Source organism: Aethalodelphis obliquidens, unplaced genomic scaffold (assembly GCF_003676395.1).
Source record: "Aethalodelphis obliquidens isolate GAN/ISIS:26980383/991018 unplaced genomic scaffold, ASM367639v1 scaffold7, whole genome shotgun sequence".
Lineage (NCBI taxonomy): Eukaryota > Metazoa > Chordata > Mammalia > Artiodactyla > Delphinidae > Aethalodelphis > Aethalodelphis obliquidens.
Genome location: NW_020837951.1, coordinates 55,226,851 through 55,248,072, shown reverse-complemented (window position 1 = coordinate 55,248,072; position 21,222 = coordinate 55,226,851). Strand labels below are relative to the sequence as shown.

The 21,222-nt window shown below is 35.8% G+C and overlaps 1 protein-coding gene across 1 annotated transcript; it reads left to right on the top strand.

Moving 5' to 3' along the window:
• The first annotated feature begins 6,030 nt into the window (after positions 1–6,030).
• Positions 6,031–21,058, top strand: INSL6 (insulin like 6). The gene is given in 3 exon segments (XM_027105815.1): positions 6,031–6,304; positions 19,462–19,735; positions 19,737–21,058. Coding segments are annotated over 3 exon segments (615 nt in total). The 3' UTR covers positions 19,804–21,058.
• The last annotated feature ends 164 nt before the right edge of the window (positions 21,059–21,222 follow it).

Genomic DNA, 21,222 nt, shown 5'->3' with positions numbered 1-21,222 from the left:
TCTCTTTTCTTGCTTCTTACCACATGAAATTCCCTCTTCTTTGCTGCCTTGAAACTGTATGCCTGTCCATCAGTCAGAGAGTTGATTTAATTTTATTTCTTTAACTCACAACTCTTTTGCTGTTGACTTCCAAATCTGGACCTCCAGGTTAGACATCTTAGCATATTTCCAGCCCCACATTTCCATTTGCTTTATTAAGGGAATTCCTTGAATATTTAACTGTTATCTAAAATTCATCATGTCTAAAACTTTACTGTGGGATTAAATTCCCCTCATGATTTTTCTCAGTGTCATCAGCTTTTCATTCTCTACAACTCAAAGCCCTGGTCTCCCTGACATACAGATGGCCAATAGGCACATGAAAAGATTTTCAACATTGCTAATTATTAGAGAAATGCCAATCAAAACTACAAGGAGGTACCACCTCACACCAATCAGAATGGCCATCATTAAAAAGTCTACAAATAACAAATGCCGGAGAGGGTGTGGAGAAAAGGGAACCCTCCAACACTGTTGGTGGGAAAGTAAGTTGGTGCAGCCACTATGGAAAATAGTATGGAGGTTCCTCAGAAAACTAAAAATAGAATTACCGTACGATCCAGAAATCCCACTCCTGGGCAGATATCTAGACAAATCTATAATTCAAAAAGATACATGTACCCCTATGTTCATAGCAGCAGTATTTACAATAGCCAAGACCTGGAAACAACCTAAATGTCCATCCATGAATGGATAAAGAAGATGTCGTACATATATACAATGGAATACTACTCAGCCATAAAAAAGAACTAAATAATGCCATTTGCAGCAACATGGATGCAACTAGAGATTATTGTACTAAGTGAAGTAAGTCAGAAAGAGAAAGACAAATGCCATATAATATCACTCATATGTGGAATCTAAAATACGACACAAATGAACCTATCTATGAAACAGAGACAGACTCACAGACATAGAGAACAGACTCGTGGTTGCCAAAGGGGAAGAGAGGTGGGGAGGGGATGGACTGGGAATTTGGGGTTAGGAGATGCAAACTATTATGTATAGAATGGATAAACAACAAGGTCCTACTGTATATCACAGGGAATTATATTTGATATCCTGAGATAAACCATAATGGAAAAGAATATAAGAAAGAATGTATATATATTTTTATATATATGTATAACTGAGTCACTTTGCTGTACAGCAGAAATTAACACAACATTGTAAGTCAACTGTATTTCAATTTTAAAAAAGCCGTGGTCTTCTTAAATTTTTTTCTCTCTCCCACATACAGCTTACACATAATGAGTCACCAAATCCAATGACGGTTCATTTAAAAATCACTTTTATGGGTCCTTTTTGTTTATTCCCACTCTTTCCATACTACTGCTGGCTCCTGACAATTCACGGATCAAAAATGTGGACTTCTAGTTGGTTTCTCCATTTTCAATTCTTCTCCTTCCACTTCTGTATACACTAGAGTCAAGTTACTAACTTGACTTAAGCTTCAATTTCCATCTTGTCCATACATTATCCACAAACTATTTTATAACCTTCTACTCTCCATAGGATAAAAACAATAAAATCCATACTCCTTAGTCTGAATTTTAAAGTCCCCTTTGTCTGCTAGCAATATTCCATCTTCTACTAATCCCTAACATCACTATTATAGGTTCTTTTCCCTAGAATATGCCTTGCTCACTTGTTTCCATGCGTTTGCACCTGCCATCCTCTCTTCTTCCTGAAATTTCAGCCCCACTTTTGTACTACGTACCTTGCCATCAAAGCCTGGTTAAGTTCTATCTCCTAGATGAAGTCTTCCAAGACCACTGCAGCTCATACCAGTCTCCCCCTTCTATAAATTATTTTACTTAAATTTTCCACAATTCATTTCAACATTTAACCAATGATGTTTTTACTCCAATATGTTTTCAACATAATTAGAATAAGAAGTCTAAGCTTCTGGTGCTTAAAGATATTTCACTTATTTCATTTATAACTCCTAAACACAAAAGACTTTTTTCCCCAACTGACTTAATGGAAAACCTCTTCTTGTAGGACTGGACCATGCCTATATTGACTGCATACTATCCTTTATGTACTAGAAATAAAAAGATGAAAAATGATTTTAAATGCATTTCTCAAGCTCTTGCCAAATTAACAGTCTGGTACCTGATATACAAAAGAATACAACATTTATTTTAAAGAACATTGAACCTATTATCTCACTTGATTCTCACATTCCAACAAAATAGAGATGGCAATAATTATAACAGCTAATACTTATTATTATGTGTCAGGCATTGTATTTTCTCATTTATTATCTCATGTGTTATTTAATATATTATCTCATATAATCCTTTAACAGCACTGTCAGAAGGTACTATTATGATCTACCTTCAACATATACCACATGTTCTTATATTCATGACACACATAAGTAAACTGGGGTATAAGATTTCTGTAAAAGTTTGTACAGCTACCTACTCTTGTGCCTGTGACCAGCCTCTAAGTGTCTTTATTACCAATGGAGTGAACTTTTAAACTCATTCTGAGGCAATTACTTTAGTGTGTGTGTGTATGCTTTTTTTTTTTTTTTGTCCAAATTATTATTTCCTCTAATTTAAGGTTTTGGTCTAAAAAGATTTGCTCTGATATTATGATGCCATGTACTGCCATCACCAAACCAGATTCTTTGTTTTTGTAATTTTTTTGACAAATTATGGTTATATAAAGTAGGTTAAGAGTTTGGTCTCCAGAGACAGACTGACTATCTGTGCTCCGCACGTACAGGCTCAGCGGCCATGGCTCACGGGCCCAGCCGCGGATGGGATCTTCCCAGACCAGGGCACGAACCCGTGTCCCCTGCATCGGCAGGCAGACTCTCAACCACTGCGCCACCAGGGAAGCCCCAGACTGACTATTTTTAATCAGCCTTCTGCCCCTTACTTGCCCTCTAATTTCAGGCAAGCTTCTTAATCTATCTAAGATGAGCTCCCTCATCTATAAACTAGAAATAATTTCAATACTATTTGATATGATTACTACAGGATTAAATAGGGTAAACTGTGTACAAGCACTTAGAGTAATGCTTGACATACAGTAATCACACAACAAATGATGTGTTATTATTATCGCTCTTTCAAAAGCAATAGTACTATTATTACTATTTCTGTACTATCTGTATGTACAGACTTGGTGTAAACACCAAGAATAAAGTGTTAACAAGACCAACATTATAGTGGGGAAGACAGACAACAAATTGAACAGAAAGCAGAAAAGTAAATAAAAAAGATATTACCTATTAGCTGTTTTATAATCAAGCATTAATTATAGTTACTATAATTAATTGTACCCACAATTAATATCGTTAAGCTAAAAATTTTAAGGACTCAATCACGGGAATCCTAGTTCCCATATCAATATAAAATGCTAAAATAACTTGAAAAACAAATATTCCAGTATAATTACTAACAATTCCATATTTTTCTTGCATAAATGGAATTTTCATTTATAAATACTCAAATATGGTTTATTGGGCAGCTCCAATTTTATGACAATGTTCTGGAATAAGGTAGCTAGGATAGGATACTAACAAATAAGTCAGGAATTCATTCAGTAATAATAGTAACTTATTCATTCAAAATAAGCCATTTCACTAATAATTTGTTCATTTCAATAAATTAATTGACTCTTGATAACAAGTAGTAGCAGTAGTTAAGAATGTGTTCATTCATTCAATAAATGTTTATTAAGGGTCTACTTAGCAGGTATTGTCCCAGACACTGGATATTATCAATAAATATGAAACAAAAATAGTTCCAGCCCTTAATGAGCTTATAACTAGTAGAGAAGAGATAATTACGTGATTTTTTAAAAAATTCACCATAGTGCAATAAAGAATAATTATGACATAAGTATGAAATAGGGTATAAAGGAACAAGTAGTCAATTCTCAGGGAGTTTATTCATTTACCAAATATTATATGATTATTGATATTAACATTTTACTTATTATTTGTTCATATTAATCACTATAATTATTTACATTAAATTATTACTGAGAACTTACTATGACACTGTTAACAATGTCTTTGTCTTTAAAGGCAAAGATGATACCAAAGTAAACAAAATAAACAAAAATCCCTGTCTGCATGGAGCTTACAATCGGTAGGAGGAGACAGAAAATATGGAGAAGTAAAATATATAGTATGTCAGTCTTTAATGAATGGTATGAAGAAGTACAAAGGAGGGTGAGAATATAGAGAGTACAAAGAGAATGGGAGTATAAATTTGCTTGGTTCTGACATACATTGCTTGAGAGGTGTTTTTTTGTTTGGTTTTGGGTTTTTTTTTGCTTTAAAAAAAATCTTCCTCTCAGTATAATGATAATTTTCCTTTCTCACAGGGTTTCCCAGATAAAGTTCTGCCTAGGACTCATGGCCACTATAGTTTGGACATGAACTGTTTCTCAAAGTAGGTGATGAAATTGTGCTAATCAAATTACATCAATCTTTAAAAAAATCCGACTGCCAGTTAATGTAACAGCACTCACGGATGCCCCTGGGAAGCAGGGCAAAGCTGGGCGAACAGAAAATGGAGAAAAAGGCATAGAGGCAGAAGGCAGAAAGGAGAAGGGGAAAAAAATAACATTTTAGAGCAAAGAGGTGAGGATAGCGTTGACAATTGCTGGAGCCTCTGAAGCTTTGGCATCCTGAAGTTGACTACTCCTGAGACGGCCCCTGACTGCCCCCTTGTGGCTACTAGCACACCCTTCAGCGCCGACACACTCTAATAAAATAAAATTTCATTGAAAATAACAAGGCAACCTATACCGATTATGCTGCACTTCCCTGCCCCTTCCCTCTTAGTTTAGCGAAATGCTGATATTCTTACAAGACAAATCCTCTACAAGGCCCTGTCACACCATCAACTAATATTGTAGCCAAGATAGACCTGAAGGGGGCACTCTCAGGCCCTGCCATGCATCATCAATTGCTCCACACAGGAAGAGACAGTTGCCTACATAACCAAGAGGACGGCACCTCTACTTATAATACAGCAGGAAGAAAAAAAGCTTCTCTCCGGCCCACATATCCCTGCCAATCGGAAACTAAGCAGTCCAGCCAAGGAGAAAACCCCATACTTTGGACTCCCAGCTTCCTCAGTGGACTCTTTGGTTATCACACTCCCTCCCACCTTCCACCCCTTTTCTCTATAAAAGCAAATTCTCTTCCTCGTTCTCTGGATTTGCTTACGGCCAGTCAAGGTTCATATGTCCTGAATTGCATTCCTCTGGCTATTCCTGAATAAACTCACTTTTGCTGATAAAATAACCGGCTAGTACTAAACTTGGCACTAATAATTTGGCAATGGGCAATCCTCTATAATCTATAAACAAAAATACTAGATTATCCCAAATCCTCTCTTTGTTCTGGAGATTGAGGCTAAGGCCCATTTCTCCCTGCAGAACTGGTAGGAATTTCCTCAGAAAGCTTTGCATCTGACTTTAAAACGTGCACACATGTTTCCACATATTTGATTGCCAACTATGCGTCAGGCCCTGAGGTACAATGGGAAGCAAGAACAGACGCCGGCATTGCCTTCGTGAAACCCGGGGATTAGGGGAAGAAATTATCAAACAGGCGCAAAAATAAATGTGAGGAAACCTACCGAGATAAACGCCATGAAGAAAATGAGAGGTTTCTCGAAGGAAGCGATGTCCCAACAGGCAAAAGAGGCGGGAAACGCATTCCACTAGAGGGATGCGTTAACTACGGCCCCATATTTCATTTGATGAGTCTCCCTAGTGAGGATGGCAAGAAAAACTAATCAATCATTTTAAAAATTAACAGGCAGCCACCTGGGACGGCCTGAGAGCCCCGCGTAACACGGGAAGTTTAGGCGCCGGCGCCGCTCACCTCGTCTTGAAGTTCTCGCGAGGTCTGCACGCGAAAATCAGAAGGTCGCCAGGTGCGCACGCGCAGTCGTGGGACAGCCGGCAGTTAGGGCCCTCGGCGGATCTGTCTGTGTTGGGGGTCCAGGGATGCCGTGGCTCTTCTGCTTGTGTGTCGTGCTCCTGCTAGTTCGGGTCTCCCGTGAGCTGAACAACATTAGTCGAGCCAGGAGATTGTGCGGCAGGCATCTGCTGCAAGAAATAGTAAAACTCTGTGGCACTGTTAACTGGAGCCACAGTGAGGAGGAAAAGCCTTTCACACAGCTGCTTTCCCAGGCCTCGGAGAAGGTCGAAACCTTTATCCCTGACCGGTTAGAAAGCTCGCAAACCACTTTCCCGGTCTGGAGGAGAGCGACAAACCCAGGTAAAAATCTAAACCAGAGGCATGTTTTTTCATCTTTGTACACTTCTTATTCCCGAATTTGCCCTGCCAGGCATGGAACTTCTGCAGGAAATGGAATTTGTGCCTAATACATATACAAAAGCCATGAAGTCTTTGTTTTTGTTTGTTGTAACTTGGAGGAAAGAAGCGTACACATGTAAGGCTACACATTTGTATAAGAATAATGCTGTTTCCCTCGCTTTCCCTTTCTGCAGTGCCCTTGTCACCTGGCAAACTATTTTGCCCTTCAAAGCCTGATTTAGGTATCATTTTCCCTGTGAACTCATCACTGACCATTTCATAGCTACTCACTCCATTCTCCATTCTACCGCAATATCTAACACATAATTCTATTTAACTATTTATATTTAACTGTAATATTTAACTGTAATGAGGACCTGCTACATAATTGGCCCGGCCTAGTGCAAATAAAAATGCAGGGCCCCTTGTTCAAAAAGCAGGAAAAACTGTTAAAGGTACTAAAATATAAAGCTTTTTACCTTTCTTGTGCGTATCTCCTCTGCTCAAACACATGGTCCTCTGTCCCATCAGACTTCACATACAAGTCAAAAGATAAAATTATTGAGAATTTCAAGACTGGGACAACAGAGCATTAAACAAAATGCAGGGTCTTTCTAAGCACTAGGCTTGTGCTACTGGCAAGTCTCAATCTCTTAATGCCAGCCCTGTATGCCATACCATGTTATAGGGGTTGCTCATGTATGTTTTTATCTGAAATGTCTAGCAGAGGGCTGAGCACAGGGTATGTGCTTAATATGTATTGAATTTATACTTAATGCTTTTAAGCAGTCTTTAGGAAGAATATTTTTGTTTCAGATCCATTCTTCTGTTTTTACATTTTGTGAGTAACACATTTTAGTCCCAATATGTTTGCCATTTTAAAAGAAAATGCACTTTATTTGTAGACTGTGGTCTATAGAGTGTAGTGTCATTGAAGTTATTGCCTTTTATAGTAATCCAGTTGATTCTATTTGGACAAATTTTGCAAAAGTCAAGATTTCTGAAATTAAGGAAAGGAGTTAGACTATCGTGCCAAAAGAGAGACCCTAATGTAGATGACTGAAACAAGCTAAAACATTGCCTAGCACATTATAAACACTTATTCTTTTTTTTGTTTTGAGGTATAGTTGGTTTACAATATTAGTCTCAGGTGTATAACATGGTGATTCAAAATTTCTATAGATTATATTCCATTTAAAGTTATAAAGTATTGGCTATATTCTGATAAGCACTTATTCTTCTTTAATGAATGAATGAATAAATCTTATAAGATTATTGTTGCTAAGAGAATAAAATTGTTTTTATTGATGTGTATTTGATTTACAATGTTGTGTTAGTTTCGGGTGTACAGCAAATTGACTCAGTTGTATTTATATATAATATTAGTTTAGTTATTAGATTAGTTATATATGTATATTTGTATATATTCTTTTTCAGATTTTTTCCATTATAGGTTATTACAAGATATTGAATATAGTTCCCTGTGCTACACAGAAAGTCCTTTTTTAATTTATTGTATATATAGTAGTGTGTATCTGTTAGTCCCATACTTCTAATTTGTCCCTCCCCCCTTTCCCCTTTAGTAACCATAAGTTTGTTTCCTATGTCTATTTCTGTTTTGTAAATAAGTTCATTTGTATCATTTTTTTAGATTCCACATATAAGTGATAATCATGATATTTGTCTTTCTCTGTCTGACTTACTTCATTTAATATGATAATCTCTAGGTTGCACCATGTTGCTACAAATGGCATTATTTCATTCTTTTTTATGGATGAGTAATATTCCATTGTGTGTGTTCCTTTGGTTTTTAAGTAAAAATAAAAGACACATTTTTCATTTTCACCCATAACTGTTGAACAATGTATTCACCATTTTGTTCCACTACCCTCTGCCATTTTCCAGGCAACTTCATAATTCCATCTTCCCAAAACTTTATATCTTTTTGAGCAAAGAACTGTTCCAGGTGCCTTTTACAATCTTCCAGGGAATTGAAATTTTTTCCATTAAGAGAATTTTGTAAAGACCAAAATAAGTGGAAATCTGAAGGTGCAGTGTCTGGTTAATACGGCAGATGAATCAGAACGTCCCAGCCAAGCTGTAACAGTTTTTGCCTGGCCATCAAAGGAACATGTGGTCTTGTGTTATCCTGATGGAAGATTATGTGTATTCTGTTGACTAATTCCAGACGCTTTTCACTGAGTGCTGCTTTCAGTTGGTCTAACTGGGAGCAGTGCTTGTTGGAATTAATCGTTTGGTTTTCAGGAAGGAGCTCATAGTAGAGGATTCCCTTCCAGTCCCACCATATACACAACATCCCCTTCTTTGGCTGAAGACCGGCCTTTGGTGTGGTTGGTGGTGGTTCATTTCGCTTGCCCCATGATCTCTTCCATTCCACTTTATTGTACAGTGTCCACTTTTCATCGCCTGTCACAATTTGTTTTAAAAACGGAATGTTTTCATTACATTTCAGTAGAGAATCACATGTGGAAATATGGTCAAGAAGGTTTTTTGCTTAACTTATGTGGAACCCAAACATCGAAGTGATTAATATAACCAAGCAAATGATTTTCATTGCTTGATTTGGATATTTTGAGTATGTTGGCTGTCTCCTGCATGGTATAACGTTGATTGTTCTCAATTAATGTCTCGATTTGATCGCTATCAACTTCAACTGGTCTGCCCGACTATGGAGCATCGTCCAGTGAGCAACCTCCAGCACAAAACTTCGCAAATCACTTTTGACACATTCGATCAGTCACAGCACCTTCTCCATACACTGCACAAATTTTTTGCGTTTCAGTTTCATTTTTACCTTTCTTGGAATATTAACGAAGCATAATATACCGAAAATGTTGCTATTTTTCTTCCATCTTCAGTATTAAAATGGCTACACAAAAATTCACCAATTTTGATAAGGTTTTTTTCTTTTTAGATTTTTTTTGGTGGGGACCATTTTTAAAGTCTTTATTGAATTTGTTACAATATTGCTTCTGTTTTACATTTTCGTTTTTTGGCCGAGAGGCATGTGGGATCTTAACTCCCTGACCAGGGATTGAACCCAAACCCCTGCATTGGAAGGTGAAGTCTTAACCACCGGACCGCCAGGGAAGTCCCTAATAAGTGGTTTTTTTTTTTTAATATGCTGATATGACAGCTGTCACAATACAAACTAACAAAATTGTTTCGAATGAAGTTAAGGACACCTAAACGCTACCAGAGCCATCTTACGGAAAACAAAAACAAAAACAAATGAACATTTTGGCCAACCCAATAATTTTTAAAGGAACCTCCATACTGTTCTTCATAGTGGCTGTACCAGTTTATATTCCCACCAACAGTGTAGGAGGGTTCCCTTTTCTCCACACCCTCTCCAGCATTTATTATTTGTAGACTTTTTGATGATGGCCATTCTGACCAGTGTGAAGTAATACATCATTGTAGTTTTGATTTGCATTTCTCTAATAACTAGCGATGTTGAGCACCTTCATGTGCCCATTGACCATCTGTAGTCTTCTTTGGAGAAGTGTCTATTTAGTTCTTCTGCCCAGTTTTGACTGGGTTGTTTGTTTTGTTTTGTTTTGTTTTATATTGAGCTATATGAGCTGTTTGTATATTTTGGAAATTAAGCCCTTGTTGGTCACATCATTTGCAAATATTTTCTCCCATTCTGTAGGTTGTCTTTTCATTCCGTTTATGGTTTCCTTTGCTGTGCAAAAGCTTATAAGTTTGATTAGGTCCCCTTTGCTCATTTTTGCTTTTATTTCTATTGCCTTGGGAGACTGACCTAAGAAAACATTGGTATGATTTATGTCAGAGAATGTTTTGCCTATGTTCTCTACTAGGAATTATATGGTGTCATGTCTTATATTTAAGACTTTAAGCCATTTTGAGTTTATTTTTGTGTATGGTGTGAGGGAGTGTTCTACCCTCATTGATTTACGTGGGGCTGTCCAGCTTTCCCAGCACCACTTGCTGAAGAGACTGTCTTTTCTCCATTGTATATTCTTGTCTCCTTTGTTGAAGACTAATTGACCATAAGTGTGTGGGTTTATTTCTGGGCTTTCTATTCTGTTCAGTTGATCCTTATGTCTGTTTTTGTGCCAATATCACACTGTTTTGATGACTGTAGCTTTGTAGTATTGTCTAAAGTCTGAGAGGGTTGTGTCTCCAGCTTTGTTCTTTTTCCTTAGGATTGCTTTGGCAATTCTGGGTCTTTTGTGGGTCCATATTAATTTTAGGATTATTTGTTCTAGTTCTGTGAAAAATGTTGTGGGTCATTTGACAGGGATCGCATTAAATCTGTAGATTTCTTCCAATCCAAGAGCATGGGATATCTTTCCGTTTCTTTGAATCATCTTCAGTTTCATTTATCAATGTTTTATAGTTCTCAGGGTATAAGTCTTTCACTCCTTGGTCAGGTTTATTCCTAGGTTTTTTTTGTTTTTTTTTTTTTTGATGTGATTTTAAAAGGGATTTTTTTTTTTTTTTTTTTACTATCTGTTTCTCATATCTCATTGTTAGTGGAAAGAAATGCAACAGATTTCTGTATGTTAATCTTGTATCCTACTACCTTGCTAAATTTGTTTAGCAGTTCTAGTAGTTTTTGTGTGGAGTCTTTAGGGTTTTCTATATAGAGTATCATGCCATCTGCATATAAGGGGAATGAAAACTTTTAAAGACAGAAACAACAGAAAGCATCAGACTGAATCTTAATCATTTTCCACCATCAAAACCGCCTACATATAAACTCACTTTATCCTGCTCTTATAAAGAAGGAATTGTTTCTCACCAGTCTCTAAATTGTACCTTAGTTCAGTTGATATTCACACTTTAATGTGTATATGAATCACCTGGGGAATACTGTTAATATACAGATTCTGATTCAGTAGGTCTGGGGTGGGGCCTGAGAGTCTACAGTTTTATAAGCTCCCAGGTGATGCTTATTCTGTTAGTTGGACACTGCTCTTTGAGTAACAAGGGAATAGTTCACTTCTCTATTTCTTCATTACTCTTTTCTCCCAGAAATGCAAGGTGGACCTACCCTTTCTACTTCATGTTCAGTGGGCATTTCTCTCACATCAAATACTGTGCTCTCATTACCTATAACCTAGTCAAAATTTTACCTTCAGTCATCCAAGCTTGAGTTTATTATTGAAAAAGAGTTTAGAATCCTTTTTCTCGACAAAGCCTACTCTGGAGGAAACACTTTTCTCATTAATAAAAAGTCAACTTTAAAACTCAGAGCTGATTAATCACTCCTTTGTCTCAGGTATTATTCACAATCCCCTGAAGGAGAACATGTCACTAATTCAATGAGGAGGGATCTGCAATGAAACAGGATTCGTAGGAAATGAAAATACATCTGATAATATTTCAGAGTTCTCATACCCATTAAACATGTTACTATGGGAGCTATATAAAGGGCCGTTTGCTGAAGTGGAAATATCATGTGGCAATAAAACCATGGTTGTTTTAAAATATATGGAAGAACGAAAAATGGATTTAGGTTATCAATATGAATGTGTATTAAAATTTAAAGAATTCTTAATCTATAAGGAAAGACGACATGTAGTCCTATTAATTTCTAGTCAATAATTTAGAAATTGTAGAGAGGTATGTGTTTCCAATATAGAATTCCAACGTAGAATATATAAGTATGCAATTTCTTTTACATGTGAATGTTGCTGTAAAGTTGATTGATTTTTATTTAGCTTATATCAGCAGAATATATTTCTATATTAGATCAAGTCAGTTATCAACAATTTTAATCTTCTGATGATCTATTTGAGTCTGACACAGGAAAAGATAGTTTGATACACTCATATTCAAAAATGCTTTTTTTCAGGACTACTCATGCATAACTTGAATTTGAGATGTGTACTTCTTGTTAGTGGATCCTGAATGTATGGGCCATGTCTCATGCTTACCTCATAGTGTGGCACCATGAAGCTAACGTCATATTTCTAAATTCTGGCTGAGTATGGTGCTGCCTAACTCTTAGTACCAGGTGAAATCATCAAAGTTTCATCACCAGTTTTTCATAATCCATAACCACTATTCCAGTTAGACAGGCTGTATTCCCCCATTCTTGGTCTTCATTCACTTGTTCTTGTTTTTTTGTTTATTTTCTTGTTTCTTTAGATATCATTATCACAACTGGCTATGCAGAACCTCTCTATTTATATATTAATTCAACAAAATTTGTGTGCCTGTTGTATATTAGTTAGTATTCATGCTGCTTGGGATATAAGAGTGAACAGTTTCACTCAGGAGGCAGTGAAGGTTCTTGCCTTCATGAAGCTTACAGAATAGTGAAGATAGACAATAAACATAAATAAATTATATGGTATGTTAGAAGATAATTAGTCTCCACATATCTCCTTTCTTCATGCCCATTCTCCTCCTCCCATAGGCATCCATTCCAATGTTTTATTATGTATTTTTGTTTTTATACGTTTTATTGCAAATTGTGCATTATTTCCTGTGCATGTATTTTAAAAATATATCTAAATGGTATTTGAGATCTATATCTTATTATTGCTATGTGAACTTTTAGTCATTGCTTCAAACTGCTGCATAATATTCATACGCATTCCTCACATTTTACTTATTCTTTCTCCTAGTGATGAACATCTAACCTATATAGCCTTCAACTCCCTGCCACTATAAATAACACTGCAGTGAGCATCATTGTATATGCCCCCTTATGGATCTGTGTGGACATTTCTCTGGGATATATACCTAGGGGTAGAATTGATGTATCATAAAATATATTATGCTTAATTTACTTGAGGTGCATTCAGATTGCTTTGCAGAATGGCTACACCAATTTATAGTTGCACCACTAGTATATGAGGATTCCTGTGTTCTTGTATCCCTGTCAAGAATTAACATTATACAATTTTTAACTTTTGCCAGTGCCACAGGCGTGAAATAGTGTCTCATTTTTGTCTTAATTTGCTCTGAATTTGAGCACCTCTTCATATACATATTAGCCTCTTGGGTTCCTTTTTTCTGAAAATTTCCTGTTTATACATTTTGCTCACTTTTTGTTGGAATTGTCATCTTCCAGTTGATTTGTAAGAGTTATTCAAAATCTAGATACAATAGTAATCAGCTGTAGGTTTTAGATATTACAAATATGTTCTCCTATTCTGTCATCTGTCTACTGGTGTTTGACAGAAAGTCTTAATTTTTATACAATTAGACGATAAGTGTTTTGCCTTATTGTTCATACTTTCAAAAGTATGAACAAAACTTTCAAAAGTTTTAGAGGTTCCTTTTCTGTTCTGTTAATTTTATAGTTTTACTGTTCTCATTAGGTCCTTAATTCTGGGGCCCATTTTTGGTTCTGTTCTGCTAGGGATACTATCTTAGTTTTCTCAGTGTCTTACTTTTCTCTACATGAAGAAATAATTTTCTGAATACCATCTACTGAACAATCGGTTGTTTCCCATTGATTGTAGAGCCACTTTTATTGTTTATTAAGTTTGTCTGAGATTCTTATTTAATTGGTCTTTTTGTTTGACTTTGTATTATTACTACACTGTTTTAGTACTATGACTCTGTAGGGTGTCATTTATCTTGGAGAGCAAGTCTCCAATTATTTTTTTCCCTTAAGGTTGACTGAACTAATCCTCTGCCTTTATCCTTATATATACATTTAAGAGTAAGCTTATTGAATTTATTTTATAAAAACCCATCTGGAATTTAAATGGGATGCATGGAATTACAGAGAATCATTTGAAGAGAATTGACATCTTTTTAACAAAAAGTCATCTCAGCCAAAAACATGGAATATCTTTGTATTCTGTTATTAGAATTTTAAAGTTTTCTCTATAGAGACTTTCTGTATTGTTGGTTAAGTTAATGCTTAATACTTTAATTTTGTTGCTATTGTAAATACTTGTTAATTATATTTCTAGTTAGTGATCATTGGTTAGAGAAATGCAGTTGAGTTTTACAGGTTGATTTTTTTTTTTTTTTTTTGCGGTATGCGGGCCTCTCCCTGTTGTGGCCTCTCCCATTGCAGAGCACAGGCTCCGGACATGCAGGCTCAGCGGCCATGGCTCACGGGCCCAGCCGCTCCACGGCATGTGGGATCTTCCCGGACCGGGGCACGAACCCGTGTCCCCTGCATCGGCAGGCGGACTCTCAACCACTGCGCCACCAGGGGAGCCCTACAGGTTGATTTTAATCCAGTAATTATGTGGAACTATCTTAATAGTTTTTTGTCACTTACTTTCTAAACTTTATACCACTCTTCTTTTTTTATTCTTATAGCATTTGCAAGGAGTCATTACAGGTTTTTGAGCAGAGGAGTGACATAATTGACATTTTAAAGGGATCACTTTGACCACTGTGTTGAGGATACACTGTAGGGAAGCAAGAGTAGAAACAGAGAGACCTGTTAGGAAGGTATTAGAGAGGATAGCATCTGGATAAGGATGGTAGCAGTGAGTGGAAGCAGTGATAACTGTTATAATCTAGATATATTTGGGCAGATATGATGTGAGATATGAGAAAAAAGAAAAATCAGGAATTACTCCAATATGTTAAAAAAAATATGTGATTTCAGAGTTTTTGCTTTGAACACCTGGAAGGATAGGGTTACTATCAACTGAAATAGGAAAGGCCTCAAGTGGAACAGGTTTGGAAAACAGTATTAGTAGTTCATCTTTGGACATTTTGAGTTTGAAAAGTTCAGGTGGAGTTTTAAACATGTTGAGTTTGAGACATCAGAGTGGAGATGTTGAGTAGCAAGTAGGATATATGAATCTGGAGTTTGGAAGAAAAAATTTGCTTGAAGAAAGAAATTAAGGAGCCACAGGTATATAGATAATTTTTTCAGCCATAAGACTGGATGAGATCATGAAGAGAGTAAGTATAGATTGAAAAGAGTACCAAGGACTGAGCTCTGGGAGACATCAACATTAAAAAAAACTGAAGAGGAAGTACTTGTAAAGGAGGTAGAAAGGGGCAAATAGTTAGGTGGGAAGGAGAGAGAATGTGGTATCCTGGAAACCAAGTGAAGAAAGCATATCAAGAAGGAGTGGTTTTTATTAGTTAAATAAGATGAGAGTTGGCTGTTGAATTTAGCAATATAGAGGTTGTTTGTGAGCTTGCTAAGAGAAGTTTTGGTGGAGTGATGGAGTAAAAGCCTGTATAGAATGCGTTTCAGACCGAGTAAGAGAAGAGAAGTGAATTAATAAATACAGAAGGAGTTTTGCTACAGAGGAGAGAAAAGAAATTGGATGGTAAGCAGGGCCAAGAGAAGTGTTTCTTGTTTTTTTTTGTTTTTTTAAGTGGGAGAAATAGCACATTTGCTGATAGGAGTGGTTCGCTAGAAGTGAAAAAATAATGATGAAAGAAAGATAAAGAGAAGCACTGCTGGAGTGATATCCCAGAGTGGGCAGGAGGAAATAGATCTAGTCCATAAGTGGAGGAATTGGTTTTAGAGTGGATAATTCATCTATGGAAATACTTAGGAAGGCAGAATTATGGGTACAGATGTTAAGAGATGAGTAAAAAGACAGTGAAGGGAGCAAATACAAGTTCTCTTCTGATTCCTTCAATTTTCTTATAAAGTAGAAAGCAAAACCAGCTGAGAGTGAGCATGGGAGTCTATTAATATAGTAAATTGCATTGATAGATTTTGTGATCTTGCATTTCTGGGATAAACACTTTCTTAATATATTTGTAAAATACGTTCATGGATTCAGTTAACTAATACCTTATTTGGGACTTTCAAACAAACATTTGTAAGTGAAATGGGCTTATGGTTTAAAAAAATGTTTTTAATTGAAGTATAGTTGGTGTACAATATTATATGTTACAGGTGTACAATTTTTATACTCCATTTATAGTTATTATAAAATATTGGCTATTATAAAATATTGGCTATATTACTGGTATTGTACAATATATCCTTGTAGCTTATTTTATACATAATTGTTTTACCTCATAATCCCCCACCCCTGTCTTACCTCTCCTCCCTTCCCTCTCCTCCCTGGTAACCACTCACTTCTTCTCTGTATCTGTGAGACTGCTTCTTTTTTGTTATATTCACTATTTGTTGTATTTTTTAGATTCCACATATAGTGATATCATACAGTATTTGTCTTTCTCTGTCTGACTTACTTCACTTAGCATAATACCCTCCAAGTCTATCCATGTTGCTGCAGAAGGCAAAATCTCATTCTTTTTTATGGCTGAGTAATATTCCATTATATATACATACATACATATATATATATCTCTCACAACTTTTTCTATCCATTCATATGTTGATGGACACTTAGGTTGCTTCCATATCTTGGCAATTGTAAATATGCTGCTATGAACATTGGGGTGCCTGTATCTTTTCGAATTAGTGTATTGTTTCTTTTGGATATATACGTAGAAGTGAAATTGCTGGGTCATATGGTAGTTCTAGTTTTAGTTTTTTGAGAAACCTCCAGACTGTTTTCTAGAGTGGCTGCACCAGTTTACATTCTCACCAACAGTACGAGGGTTCCCTTTTCCCCTCATCCTTGCCAACATTGGTTGTGTTAGTTTTGATGATAGCCATTCTGGTAGGTATGAGGTGATATTTCACTGTGGTTTTGATTTGACTCATTTCCTTGATGATTAGCGATGTTGAGCATCTTTTCATGTGCCTGTTGGCCATCTGCATTTCCTCTCTGGAAAAATGTCTGTTCAGTTCTTCTGTACATTTTTTGATTGGGTTGTTTCGTTTTTTTGATGTTGATTTGTATGAACCACTGTTGTATCTGTATTGTAGTCCTTTTTTTCCTAGTGTATTTTGTTCACATTCATCTTTTTTTCTTGATTAGTCTGGCTAAAGTTATATTTTATTAATCCTTTAAAAGAGCCAACTTTTGGTTTTCTAAATCTTTATATTGTTTTGTTTCTATAATTCATTGATTTCTTTCCTTATTACTTATTTGGGTTATCTCTGTTGCTCTTTTTCAAATTCATTGATTTGAATACTCATTTTTAACCTTTCTTGTTTCCTGATGAGTACAGCTTGTTTCCCTTTTAAGTTCCCTCTCCAATTTGACATGTACTTTTCATTAACTAGTCCCTAGTTGCCTTCATTCATGAACAAGTTTCCTTCTTATTGTCTGCCTTTTTTTTCCCTTTAAGTGGCAGAACATGGCACATCTCATCCAGGAAGGTCTTTCTTCAACCTGCGTAGACAACCTAATTCACTTTTCCCTTCAGTGTACTCTGTTCATTGTGACACACTTTAATTGATCACATATTTATCTGTCTTAGATGACATTATTTGCTACTTTAGAATAGATTAATATCTGTCCTAAAGTTTTACTATTCCACATTTTGTCTTAGGCATTTATTAAATACAAAGTTATTACAGAGTATTCTAATAGGACTGTCACTGCAAGAGACAGAGTTTCTCCTAAATACCCTCAAGAAAAAAGCGGAGGATAGTTATTATAAAAACAAGATCTGTAAATGGATCTGGAAAGGCCCTGGAAAGCCTAAGGAATCAAGTCAGTGCTAAAAATCACCTTCTCTCTTTCTCTCTCTGAATCTTTTCTCCTCTAATATCTATGTTCCTTTATAACTTTAGCTTGTCATGATAAGCTTCATAGTATCCTCTCAGTTTTGGTTCTAACTCATCTTGTTCTCATTACTTCTTAGTTCTAATTTTAAAGAGAGGAAATCTGATTGAGCCAACTTATTTTTCACATGGCATGGATTGCTGGCCACTGTAGTAGATTGGTTTGTTTGGGGTCAGGTGCCAACCTCCTGACTATTCATCTGTGGATATAAGGTGGAATCACCCTATGACTGCCTAAGGGTGACTCTACAGCAATGGCTAGAGGCAAATATATCTCCCAAAAGGGACTGTAGATGGGCAAGGGCAATGATGGAAATCCAACAAGCCGCCAACTAATTACCTTCTGGTGTTATTTTAATTTATTATCAGTAATATTGAGTAAGAGCAGTATAATAGAAATAATCAGTTCATTGAGCGTATCACTACTTTTCCATTTCTTTATATTTCAACAAAAACCAAAATGGCTTCTACTAACCACTTAGTTAAAAATGTGCCTAAAAGACAAATAATTAGAAATTGGCAAAGGATTTGAATAGACATTTCTACAAGGAGGATATATAGTAAGCACATGAAAAATGCTCAACATCATTAGTTGCAAGGTCATTGCAAATTAAAACCACAATGGGATACCACTTCACATCCATTAGGATGGCTCTCATCAAAATATGAAAAATATCAAATGTTGGTGAAGATGTGTAGCAGTTGGAAGCCTAGTGGTGGGATTGTAAAATGGTACAACCACTGTGGAAAATAGTTTGGCGGTTCCTAAAAAAGTTAAACAAATTTACCATATGATCCAGCAGTTCTACTCCTAGGTATATATCCAAGAAAACTGAAAATGTGTTCACACAAAAACTTGTATGTGGGTGTTCAGAGCAGTGCTATTCATAATAGTCAAAAAGTAGAAACAACCCAAATGTTCATCAACTGATAAACAGATAAACAAAATGTGATATATCCATACAGTGGAAAATTATTCAGCCATAAAAAGAATAAAGTATTGCTAGAGATGCTACAACATGGTTGAACCTTGAAAATATGCTCAGTGAAAGAAACCAGACACAGGTGGCCACATATGGTATGATTTAGGCAGATCCATAGAATAGAAAGTAGATTAGTAGGTGCCAGGGGCTGGAGGAAGAGGGAAATGGGAGTGACTGCTAATGGGTGGGGGTTTCTTTTGTGGGTGATAGAAATGTTCTGGAATTAGGTAGTGGTGATGTTTGCACAACCTTGTGAATATATTAATTGTATACTTTAAAATGCTCAATTTTATGGCATATGAGTTATATCTCAATATTTTTTGCATAAAAATGTGCAAATGTTTCTAGGCCTTTTTTATAGGAAAACAATACCTACAACTATTTTAGTTAAAAATATACATTGCTTTCAAATAACCATTTTACTAGTTAAAATGTGATTACTTGTGTTTTCAAAATTAGCTGACTCTAGTATTACAGCATTATGATTAAATTTTCAGCTAAACGAAGATTTTAATAAAGTAGGATTTTTTCTTGTCTCTCAACAGTCTCTACTTTTGCCTCTCAGGAAGAAGCATTAAACAATTTGAAGATGCAGTCACTGTCTGAGCATCAGTACAAAAAGGCCAACTTGCCTTTTAAGACAAGATAAGAGATATTTTCCTCATCACAAGATATCAGTCCATATATTCATGAGATTGTAGAATTTCAGAAGAAAAATACAAACAAAATTAAAACCTTAAACAATTTGTTTTGGGGGAATCATCCCCAAAGAAAGTGCAGAGGATACTCAGAAAAATGTTGTCTGAAGGGATGTACAAAAAGAACTTATTATTGCATGCCTTCCATATATTGATTATAAAAACTTAAAGAAGCATCAGCAGTTGTGACTGAGATGTACTAACCATCATAGGAATTATACTAACTTAATAAATAGCTTAATATATTTTACTTTTAATTTTGGTGATTGTCCTTGTAAGTTCTCTACTGTGAACAACATCTGAATGTACTTGCAAGCACTTGACAATATTTTATGGTGGTAATAGGAATCTTAGTATTTTCTTTGGTGCCCTATTTTTCATATATTTTTATATTTGAAGAAGATGTTACCGGACATGGCATGATCATTGTAGACATCTAAGAATTAACCGGTTTATTTTTGTCAGTATGATTGAAACTCTCTTAAGCTACATTTAAATGGATTATGGAATGTTCTGCATTCCATGTGTATGATATACAGACTGGTGCCCATGACTATTACGCTCACTCCAGTATGCTAATACATCTGTCCTACCAATTTAAAACTAACTAATCAACTACTACTCCTAGTAGGAGCTCTTATACTGCAATAGTAGGTACATTTAAAATTCTTTGTGTTTTATAATAGTAACTGGTCAGTCAGAAGTTTTTTCAGTTTCTATTGAGGACTTAGAGTTCAGTGACTTTCTTTAGGTTGTAATCTCTCTCCAGGATCCTCTGTCTTTGCTTTGAAGGTACTGATATAATGTGAAATTTTATTCTGCCTTGGTCAGAATAGAGGGCTGACCAGGTTAGCAGTGTCAGCATCACCTGGGAACTTGTTAGAAATATAGTTCTAATGTCCTCCCCCAGACCTACTGAATCAGAAACTCTGGGTATAGGGCTCAGTGGTCTGCATTTTTATAGGCCTTCTGGGTCATTCTGAAGTAGGTTAAAGGTTGAGAACCACTGGTAATAGAGTCACTATATGAATATTGTAGAAATTCTGCTATTTATGTGCTTTCGTATCTCAACTCAATATAGATGTTATAACACTTAAGTTTTTGGTGTGTTTTTCCACTTTATGTCCACATGTGAAGATTTTTTAATGCTACATATTAATGCTACATATAAAGTTTATACATAGAATCAAAAGTGGAATTCCTACTTTTCTGCCATTAATTAGGGGGTAAGTATCATTTGAAATCTTTTTCTAGTTTCTTTCCCAAATATGTACTGTAATGTTCTTTTTAGTTAAATTTTTAAATTCCTATTTGGCTCTGTTATTTCTTAGGACAAAGGTTCTTTTCCACATATCTATATAATATACACTTACAATGCATTAATATGTTTGAATTTTTTTGCGTATATTGAATCCTTGCATTCCTGGGATAAACCCCACTTGATCATGGTGTATGATCCTTTTAATGTGCTGTTGGATTCTGTTTGCCAGATTTTGTTGAGGATTTTTGCATCTATGTTCATCAGTGATATTGGCCTGTAGTTTTCTTCCTTTGTGACATCTTTGTCTGGTCTTGGTATCCGAGTGATGGTGGCCTCGTCGAATGAGT